This window comes from Pseudopodoces humilis, chromosome 9 (assembly GCF_049639895.1).
Source record: "Pseudopodoces humilis isolate 2021_Gansu_Grassland_sample_001 chromosome 9, ASM4963989v1, whole genome shotgun sequence".
NCBI classification, from domain to species: domain Eukaryota; kingdom Metazoa; phylum Chordata; class Aves; order Passeriformes; family Paridae; genus Pseudopodoces; species Pseudopodoces humilis.
The window spans coordinates 16,254,642-16,265,365 of NC_142208.1; the positions used below are offsets into that span (position 1 = coordinate 16,254,642).

At 41.6% G+C, this 10,724-nt stretch overlaps 1 protein-coding gene across 1 annotated transcript; it reads right to left on the minus strand.

Annotated features, from left to right (window-relative positions):
* Nucleotides 1-3,114: 3,114 nt before the first annotated feature.
* On the minus strand, nucleotides 3,115-9,976 carry EIF3F (eukaryotic translation initiation factor 3 subunit F). The gene is made up of 8 exons (XM_005520822.2): nucleotides 9,682-9,976; nucleotides 9,505-9,575; nucleotides 9,297-9,376; nucleotides 8,078-8,215; nucleotides 6,912-7,003; nucleotides 6,572-6,708; nucleotides 6,319-6,432; nucleotides 3,115-5,556 (listed from the first exon to the last, which is right to left on the minus strand). The coding sequence occupies exons 1-8, from the start codon at nucleotides 9,959-9,961 to the stop codon at nucleotides 5,479-5,481; spliced, it is 990 nt and encodes a 329-aa protein (XP_005520879.2). The 5' UTR covers nucleotides 9,962-9,976; the 3' UTR covers nucleotides 3,115-5,478.
* Between the last annotated feature and the right edge of the window lie 748 nt (nucleotides 9,977-10,724).

A 10,724-nucleotide genomic window follows, 5' to 3' on the forward strand; every position in this document is an offset into this window, starting at 1 on the left:
GGAGCTGTGTCAGGGGAAGCGGTCACACACGAAGAGCCCGGAGATGCTATCCCACGGGAGTCCTTTGCCACCCCCTAGGAAAGGGAGAGAAAGGTCCAGGCTGCAATTTCCCTATAGCATCACTGCAATGGAGTTCAGTCCTAATGAGTGTAGTTCTAAGTCTGTAATCCAGTAACACATGAGTCTTTAGATCAAGATCATAGTTCAGTAGCTGTCAGGGAGTCCATCAAGTCACCCAGGCCACCAGATCTGCATGTAACAGGCCAAGAATATAAAAGACCTAAGTGCATGGAGTTGGAGGAGCTGCTCCTTTTGCTGTAGTTACTGAAGACCAGGATCTAGGTCCCAAGAGGACATAAAGGTAAGATTGACTGACTACTACATACATTTTTCTAGAAAGAAATCTTAATTATAGTTATTTGTATGTAATTATGGGGAGTATGCTTACTGTTTTGTTTCTGCCTGTTTATTCATATTATGTTTTGAATAGACGTTACACACACATAGTCCTCCCTTTACCTATGGTTATTCATAAGACATTCTAACAAGATACAATTTATGAAGGATTCACCTATGATACTATGCACCAGTTACTTGAGGTTATTCAAAATATCCTCTTTTTTATTTATGGCAAACATGTTAGCAGTTTAGAGACCATTCCAATGCAAACAGCTTTGGTTGTTTCCTATAACCTGGTACAGCTCTAGATGAAATAACAACTGTTCTATTTGTCTGTAAAGCAGTGTGAAGTGCAGGCAGCAGAAGATAGGTGGGTAATAATTTACCATGCTTGCTTGCTTCAAATGAGCACCTAAAGCCACATAAATCTAATACATTACCTATCCAGGAAAATTGGGCTAGTCCTCTCTTGTTTGCCCAGAACACATGAAGAGTGGCTTTAAGAATTTAATCCTCACAGAATTCTTCAGCTGACATTCCAAGTGCATGTCTACTTTATTTCACTTGTTAAACAATTTTCTTTCAGGACAGGTATATATTTTAATCCTTGTTTCCATGGGAACCAAGTACATTTATAAAATACACAATTCTTTATCTTTTTCATTTAGTGGACTGTTTTGATTTGAGCTACTCAAGAAAAGAACAATTTGTTTTAAAAACAAGTGTAAGAGGAAGAAGAGAATATTTTTAACAAAATTACATGTGTCTGAAGAATCTTAAATGCATTGAATGTTTATGTATCAATGAGAATGTTTGGAAGTACTTTTTTAAAGGATGCAATGGGACTATTGTGGTCATCTAATTTCACTGTCTGTATTTAGGGCAATCCCTTGGCTTGTTACTATACCTAGAGCCCACACATTTAGAAAAGCTTCTAAAAACCCATGCAGAGTCAAAGCAGAGTCTCGCTATTAGAAAATTCAAGTTTAGTGGAGAGACAAATTTTTGTTCTTCTCTTTTGTAATATTCTTGCATCTGATCCTAAGACATGGTACTGAATAGAATTCTGGTCTGGAGTGACTTGGCTCAACTACATTGTTGTGCTGAGTGCTGTCAAAAGAGCTGAAACAAAACTTGGTGGTTTTTTTTTCAAAAATTCCAGAGGAATTTATTGTTGGTGATGTGGGTGGCTAAAGCATTTCTGCTTCTCTGTTCTATGTGTCCTGGTGGGAACAGTGTTTCCCACTTAAGTAATATAAAGTCTTACTTTTGGTGTTCTACTCAAGCCAATATAGTTAAATTAAAAAGAAAAGCTTTTCTTAAGTTTGTTGGAAGAACTGGTCAGCTTTGAACCATAGGTCAAAGTGTAACAAACTCACAGGATGCTGCAGTGGTCTAAGTCTACATTATGTACTAAAAATACTTCTCCTGTTAGACTGCCTTGTGACTGCAGTTATTAAAATGCATAGTCCCAGTAAGGTGTTGAGTTAACCTCCCCTGTGTCCAGGGAGCTGAGCGAGTTCAGCTCATTTCAGGAGGAGCCGTGTGTTTGCTTAGCTGCTCAAGGGAGTCACTGCCCAGTGAGTCATGTCAGAGCTCCACCCGCCGTGCTCTGAGCATCAGGGTTTCGCACAGCCCTTACAACTGAGTTGCCAAACAGTCTCTAGTTCCATTGTGAGGAAATTGAAGCTTCACGCTTCCTCAAAGCACAGGAGAACAGCAACTTATTCTGCTTAACTGCTCTAGAAGTGTTGCGTGTCTAACATTTTCACATCGAGCTTTTAATCCTTAGGATTAAACTCGTGAATTTCAGGTATAGGTGGCATCTGTCCACAGGTTCACAAAATTACACACCAAAACACTGCCTCCTCTTTGCAGCAGGTCTAAGTGCTCTGCCAAGAGATTGAAGTGACTCAACTAAAAAGGCAAATTTAGTGACCTTCATCCCAGTACATGGAAATAATTACCAAATGAAGTTGCTATTCTAGTAGGAAGGATTTAAGTTTCAAATTGCAGATGACAAAATAAGGTTTGTTATTCCAACAATATAGAACCTTTTTCTGCTGAGTCTCATTGGTTAAAAAATAGTGGATCATTAACACCACTTCCTCCTGAATTTTGACTAAGGCATTTTATAAATATAAATTATAAATATTTATTTATCCTGTATTAATTTTGATAAAATGGATGGATTTGATACATTCAATTATTACATTGAACTATGTTCTGAATATTATTGTGTATATTGAGAAGAACTGTCCAAGAACTTCATGCTGAGGTAAAAACCCAAGATGAGCTCAACTAAGCCAGGATTAAAAAAAAACAATCTAAAGATGTTAAACATTTTAACATTCTTAATAATTTACATCTTTTGAGCCATTAAATACTTGAATGCTGGCAGCTGGTAAAAAAGTTGTTTGAACAAGGTATTCTAAAGCCTAATATTTACCAGGAAAATATGCACTCTGCCACAAATAAATGTAATGCAGTAATGTCCATGAATTTATACTCATTCAGAGAAGTCATCTAGGAAAAGAAAATGCTGAATGCATCACAGAGGATGGAAGTTTTTTATTGTATAAGTGAGATCACTAATATGACTAAATATAATATACAGAAGGATACCAGAGAATTATCTGTCTTGACTGTGTAAAACTAACTTGTCAATTATTTGCAGCAACACATTCTGAAGAAACAAGCAAACAAACAAAAAAAAAAGGAGAAAGTTCTTTAATAAATTCTTGCCATTTACAAATCAATACAGAGTTAAAGCTTGAAATCCTTGGTGGTATTTCTTGACTCCCATGCTTTTCCCACCAGATTTTCTATTGAACTTTAAATTTTTAGACAGAGTGCCATAGAATGGAACAATGCCTTTAGTAATTCCTGTCAGCATTTTACAACTCTAGAGAAGGAATGCCTTCTAGGTAACAGCAAAGCTCAGGCTTTACAATTAAGCAAAATGATGCATTACACTTTTGTGTGCCATGTTGTCTTTTACAAAAGTGGTCACTGAAATTTGAAATCAAACATTCAAAACTCCAGAGTCAAAGTACAGATCACCATGGACAGAATGGCATCACACACAGTTTTTAAAAAGAAAACTCTTTTCCTGCTCCTCTTCCAAGCATTTGGCAATGTCTTGTCTTGCAAAGGTCTAAATGCATGGATTTTGGTCACTTAAGACACACCTCTGCTTTGCAGTGACTCTTTCTGCCTAGGAAGACATAACCTCAGTTCCATATCACATATCTTCATTAGTCTTCAGGTACTTGCAAGGACTGGCAAATTCCACAACGATTACAAACTGTTCTTGGAACTTGGCAGTTTGTGCACACCAGCTTATAAAACAACATAGATTTTTAACACTCTAAAAGCTGAATAGATTTCTTTTTATGTTTTCTCCCTTTTCCAAACAAGGAATGGCAAAAAGTTTCCTGCAGAGAGATCAGGGAAAGAACATTTTGCTTCCCTCCCTACAACTTCTTTGCAGTAATTGAGACTTATCCACCTTAGTAGCTTCCTCTTTTCCTCCATTCATGCCAAAACTTTCTTCAAAAAAACCCTTGATCTGAAAATTTTGAAACATTAAACGGCTCAATTTAAGAATATTACATTTAAAGAAGAGAAAGGAAAGCAAAACATTTTTATTCAGAATAATTAAAAACCAGAGTTGAGTTCTAATACTTACTTAAAATTCACAAATAACATTTTCAAGGAGATGAGGATCTTTGCTGGACTTTCAGTTTTCACATACACTGACCTTGCAATTAGGACTTAAAATTCAGCATTGAGTCACTGGGGGAGCTCTCTAGATTGAAATAACCAATACAGGATCTATAGATTTGTAATCTGAGTCTTATTCTTGGATTCAGTTGGCAAATGACCAGAATTACTTTGGAGAACACTTTCTTTGCCTACTTCACTTTCAAATCCATTCACCAAACTAGATATTAGACTAGTAAGGTGGGAACTCTTTTTTTTTAAGGTGGGAACAGTTTTGTTGTAGAAGAGGGATGCTTTAACTTTGTTGAAGTACCCCCTCATCACAGCTGAACTGTAGGACAGCCTTCTGAAGGTAATGTTATTGGTAGAGATGGTTACATCTTATATTTGTATTGGCTTTCTTCCAGCTGGAACTCAGTTAACATGAAACATGTCTTGGGGAGAAAATGGGGTTTCTCTTCACATCATTTTAGCAGCAGTACAGTGTAATGAAATAGAAAATTCCTATTTGGCAACACCTAAGTTTTAACCTCAAATCTCATGGATTGTCATTTTGCTGTCTTTTTCTTCTTTGGCAAAGATGGAAACTCCAGTATCCAAAGTTGTTTAGCCACAAACGCTTTTCAAACTCTTTTTACCATGAACTCAGTTGCTGGCTTTTCTCTGCACTCCCCCTTTATGAGGGGCTAATGCTGTTGACCTTGACTTCCTTTCCCAAACAATCAGAAAATAATTTCATGCACAGAAGTGATACCATAAACTGAATTACTGTCTTGTAGTCTGTCAGTACCCTGCTGAAGGGATATACACAGCACCACTAATAAACCAGAGACCATTCTGAAGTCCTTCAGGGTAAAGTATATTATATACAACACAAATACCCACACTTTCAATGTGATTTAACAGTTGGAAAAAAAAAAAAACCTGCATAGAACTGGAGTTCACTCACACCCATTCTTTCTTTCCTGATGCCATCTTACCCTCCCCCTTTCAAAAATGGATTCATTACACAATAAATGAGAAAGTTTTTTTCTGGACAGAAGCCATTGTTGCCACTGCAATGGAACTTTTATTCCAAATACATTCTTACAATAAAGCTGTATTTTGTTATACAAGTAGACAAATCCAGGAGACAAAAGATTTTCATATTCCATTTTAAAATACCAGACTCAATGGAACTACAGCCATTCCCATTAATTTCCTAAAGCATGTTAGGGACTTTTCAGAGCAATGGAAATGTAAACCAAGTCATGTAGGTAATTAAATTACAGTCCAAGGAAATTTCTAACACCACAGAAAAGTGTATCTGCTCATTCTTCAGGCTCCTTGAAGTGTAGGGTGGCAAAAGTTTCTTTATAAACTGAGAAGTTTTTCGTTGAGGGCAATCTGTGACTGTGTGAGATTGGCCAAGTAGGTTACCATCAGCAGGTCCTGAAAGGGAAGGGAAAAAACAGTGATCAGAAATATTAACAAATCATAGCTTATTAGAGAGCTGAATTTTTAAAAACTGTAAAACATTTTACAATCAGCTACAAAAAATATTGGTAGTCCTGAATGTCCTACCCTGAGGAATGCTTCCCTTGCAGGAAGCTTTTGGTATTCCTGGAATATGAAACACTGCTTGTAAAATTTTAACTCTGAGTTCACCCATGTTAACCAGACAAGTCAAAGGGTATAAGCAAAATTAAAAATTAGTCCTGGTCTTACAGACTGTGGGTGAACAACACACTTAGAAACTTAAGTTTTCCAAAAATCTGTAACAGAAGTCAGGTAGCATGCTACAACCTTGTTCATGTATTACGAGCATAGTATTTGCATAAGTATTATGAAAAGGGACAGAACTCCAACTCAGGCAAAAGAATCTGGCAAGTGACCAGTTATCATTGAAACAAAAATTATTTACGTTTGGTAATTCATATTTTCCAATCAATATGAAATAATTACTACTTGTTTTCAGATGACTTGCAAAATTCCTAAGTCCTTAAAAATTAATACTTTTATCTGCAGTTGCTTGCAAGATTATGGTGAGCTTCTTTATCAACCCTCAGCCCTTAAAACACCAAATTACTGAAAATAAAAAGCTGTATTTGCTATTAGTATGTTTGTATGAAAAGATACATCACAAATTTGTGTCTGTGTGACAAATTTTCAAAATTGCTAGCAAGGCACAGAAAAATTTAATTATGATCTTACATTGATATTGCTGTTCAACATGGTCTCAAAGTCCTCTGGTGAAATCTTTGGCACCTGGTTAATAAGATCCATCAGGAAGCGCCCGACAGTGTTGTCAGCAGCCACTTTGCCAGACTAAGCATAAGAAACACACACTTCAGCATAAGTGGAACTCAAGGTTTATGGCCCAGAAAGAGAAATAATAAAGAGAGAACCAAGATGCACAAGTTAACATCAGAGTTTTTTTTCCTGGCTGATAAAAAGCTGGCCTTACCAACACGTCCTCAGCATACTGCAGCACCATGGTCAGGGTATCCTGGATCCTGGCTGAGGCTGACCCCACCTGCTGCAAGTCACTGGACAAGCCAATCACTCGATTGGGGCTAAAGCAGGTCTTCATGATAAGATCCACTGAAAGCAAAAGGAGGATCAGTGAAAAAAAACCTCACTGCCACAGAAACCAGTTTAAACCCTTGCTGAAGATTTGTTAGGTCAGCTTCAACAAGACAGTCTGATTAGCAGTAAAATTCCCAAAATAGCAGTTTTACCAGGGTAAAAGAAGCATTTGAACATTGTCACAATGGTTATAAACAAAATAGGAAGAAAGCATTCACCTCCTATCCGTTCTGTATCATAATAAACATATTTCACGGTTAGGGGTGTGAACATCACGCCCATAGTTTTACCAGGGACTCCCATTGGGGCACTAGGAGAAAAAAAGAGAACAACAAAACATTTTCAGCATGGACATATATAAGGGAGAAAGGAGGAGATTTCCATCTCGATGTCTGTTAACACTGAAGTGTGAACACCAGTATGTTACTCATTCTCACCAAAATCAGCAATTTTAAGACCCAAGGATAATTGAGGACAGGAAATCAGTTCTGGCATGCCATTAATTGTTCTTTTTTGTCCAAGAATACTTCTAGCTGGTTTGACATCAGCATGAATGCATGAAGAACTAAGTACTATCATCTTAGCCAAAGTTCCTTCTTGCTTTTAGAGAAGGTGCTCTTCTATCCTGAAATACTTCATGCTTTAAAAAATAACTGAAACAACGAGCAGTATGACAAAATTCAACTACAAAGCACTCTCAACACCTTTATTATACCTATTCAAAGTACTTTATTATACCTTCAAAGTACTTGACGTCCATTTATGCTTTAAGTAATGTCATGGAACAGCTCCCATTTTAAAGATGCACAGTCAAGAAACAGTACTTTCTCTACAAAGAAAAGGGTTTTTTCCTTACAGACCAGATCTCTTCAGCCAACAATGGGAGGAATTCAGTGAAGTGGAAGTTTAATTTCTCAATAATTAATCTCCATTGTTAACTGATAAGAATGACGGGGGGGATAAGTGGAAGAAACACCCATCAAGAAGATGCTGTTTTAACCACGCTAATCCTCCGACCTGTATAGATGCACTGCTGAGCAATAAAGCCCTATGGCTACAGGCCATTCAGTCAGCGTGATGGAAGTTACTGACATTACTGTAGCTGTGTGACCCATGTGAAATGTCCCAAAGATGTTCTGAAAATTGTTAGTTAAGTCACAATTCCCCACCCCAATGAGATTCCAGTTAATGAAGTCTTTCAGCCTACATACAAATGGTCAAGGCATTCCAATGAGAAGTAAGCCATGATCCCTGGCTCACCACTAATGTTCAACTACTGCACAATATTGTCCAAAAAAGGACACTGAACCCCACTACATTTCCTGTTATCCTGATGGGGCATCTCCCAGTAATTCCCTCCCAGAAATGCAGCCTCCCAGAGTACCTGACATAGGCTTTAATGCTCATGCGTGAATTCTGGAGACTTGTGTCCACAGTGAGGTGGATGGGATTGTGTGCTTCCCGGCTGTAATACTCATGGATCAGGACTGAGTGCTCCGTGATGTCATGACCTGTTGCATACCTTCAAAAGAACACATGTTGAAGAACCATTCTTCCAACATTCAAGGGCCCAGTGTTTTGTATTGTTGGTATTTAACAGATCTGTATCCTAAAACACCAATTTCCAAACACTGAGCTGTAGCATTGTACTAAACATAAGTGTTTTAACTAAAGATTTTTTTTAGTTTATGGCCACTTGTCCCTAAAATTGTAGAAATCACAAGCTGAGCACACCCACGCCCAAAATATGCACAGGCACAGTAGTAGTACCAGCCATAAAACATCAATAAATTGACATCAGACACCCAATATTCAGTTAGCTGTTACTGTGTTCTAGAGCAGCTTTTTCCATCTATGCAAGTCAAACCAAACCAAACAAACTTGGACAAATTTTGTCTTCCACAAATCACACATCCCTCTGCAGAAGGTCTAACTCGTTAATCTAGCTCCTTTAACTGCTCTACAATTAGCATCTCTCATCCTCAGGGAAGCTCTTGTCACTGGAACAGCACTCTGCTGTGCCATTAAAAGGCTGTTGAGGAAGCTTGCTCAAGAGGAAGAAAATGAAGCCATTTTGTAGGATCAGAGGTGAGTAAAAAGAGTAATAAACACACTGTGCCACACACCCAGACACAGACTCTGTTCCCATAACACTGTACTGATCTTGCTTCACATCCCACACACATGTACTCCCAGCACAGAACTAAGTACACAAGCTGGTATCAGCGATTCCTTCCTGATGCCTTTGATACATTAAAAGCCTCTTTTGTATTCTCCCTTCTTTCTAACCAGTGAACTTCCATGGTTCAGGTTGTATTACAGGTAGTACATTCTTCTAACAAAGCTGTATGTGCATTCTCTAACACATCACTCCTGTGTGATACCTTGCTAGACATAAAACCAAATCCTTTTATGTCTTCAATATGTCTCCTCTTTTCATGAGCTGCAGGAGTTTAACCACTGTGTAACAAGAGTTGCAAGATTTGAATGTCACAGACATTAGTGCTTCTGCTTCTCCATCTGTGATAAAGTGAATTAAGTATTTAAAGTAGTTTAAGGAATCAACAGAACTACTTTCATGTTCCTGCAGAAGGAGAACTTACCAGCCCAAGATGATCTCGCTAGGAGACACCTTCTTGTGCAACTCATACATGTTTTTGGCAAATTCCATATCCACAGCCACCTGATAAACGGGAGAGTGCCGAGACAGGGGTTACAGGGTGCTTAGCCCGGAGGGCAATACCAGCAGTGGGAGCGCGGGGGTCGCGCCCCGCCGGGAGATCCCCCGCTCCACCCGGGCCGCCTCCGTACCTCATCCTCGGACTCGTTGTGCGGGACGGAGAAGCAGTTGGTGACCTCCACCGAGTGCTTGTCCACGGTCCCTGCGGGGGGAGAGAGAGGGCAGCGGGTAAGGGGGGCGCCGCGGGGAGGGCGAGCGCTGCCCCCGAGGCTGCGGCGGGCAGGGCAGGGCAGGGCGGCGGCTCTTACCCAGCAGCGTCCCGATGACCCTCGCCGCGCCCTCGTTGCGCCGCTCGAAGCTGTCCACGATGGAGGCGAGCACAACCGGGTGCAGCCGCACCACGCGTCCGCCGGGGAAAGGGCCTGAGAGCGCGGCTGACAGTGGCGCGGCCGGCGGCGGGGCCGGCGCGGCGGGTGGGGTCGGCGCGGTCGCGGGGGGAGCGCTCCCCGCCGGGACGGTGGGAGCCGCCGTCGGACTCTGCGGCGGGGCGGCCGCGGGAGGAGCCGCACCGGGAACTGTGGCCGCCATTTTGCAAGAGAGAGAGGCTAGGTCCTCCGTACCGACAGTAATTGGCTGAGCCGAACGTCTGTCATGCAGCGCTGCCTTTCTATTGGCGAGAGGGGCGAGCTGAGGCCAACCGTGAGCGTGCGTTGAGGGGAGACGCTCTGATTGGAGGAAGCTCGCACCGTCAGTGACTGAACCTGACTCTTGTTCCCACCCTCCCGGGGCCGGAAAGTTTCTCAATTGGGCGCTCCCATTCCCCGCCTCCCCGTTCTCCGCTCTTCTATTGGTCAGCAGCGGCCCCCGCCCGTCTTTCCGGCCGTTTATTGGCTGCGGAGATGCCGCTCAGCGCTGCGTAGGGAGGCGGCGGGGTCGCGCCCGGCGCGCGGTGCTGCGCGCTCCCCTGGCGAGCGCCCTCCTGCGGGCGGGCTGGGCACGGCAGGGCCGCTGTCGGGGGCTCCGGGCGCCCTGAGGGCACCGGCGGCCGCTGCCGCCTCACGGCTGGGAGGTGGCGGAGCTGCAAACTCAGCTGTGCGGGCGCGGCACCCGGGGAAGGTGCTCCAGTAGTGCTCTCTGCGGGGCTATACATCCCTTGAGGTCTTGGCCCTGTGAGAAAGGCAAGTGCTGTTAGTTTTTATTGCCTCAGTAGAAGAATAAGTGGTTGTCAAGTATTCTTCTGAGAGGAGATGATGCTTACTCCTATCCAAGGTTTAGTGACTACCCACCAAATTCACTAACTGGATGACACTTGCCTGTTCCTTGTAGTGCCCCGTGTGTTCGCTCGCGGGCA

Bases quoted from the DNA above. Each gene is read 5' to 3' on its own strand.
- EIF3F (XM_005520822.2), bottom strand. From the start codon at position 9,961: ATGGCGGCCACAGTTCCCGGTGCGGCTCCTCCCGCGGCCGCCCCGCCG. The intron at 9,576-9,681 runs GTAAGAGCCGCC...CTCCCCCCGCAG, and splicing joins GGTCATCGGGACGCTGCTGG to GGACCGTGGACAAGCACTCG. The intron at 8,216-9,296 runs GTAAGTTCTCCT...GTTCTTTTGAAG, and splicing joins AGCGAGATCATCTTGGGCTG to GTATGCAACAGGTCATGACA.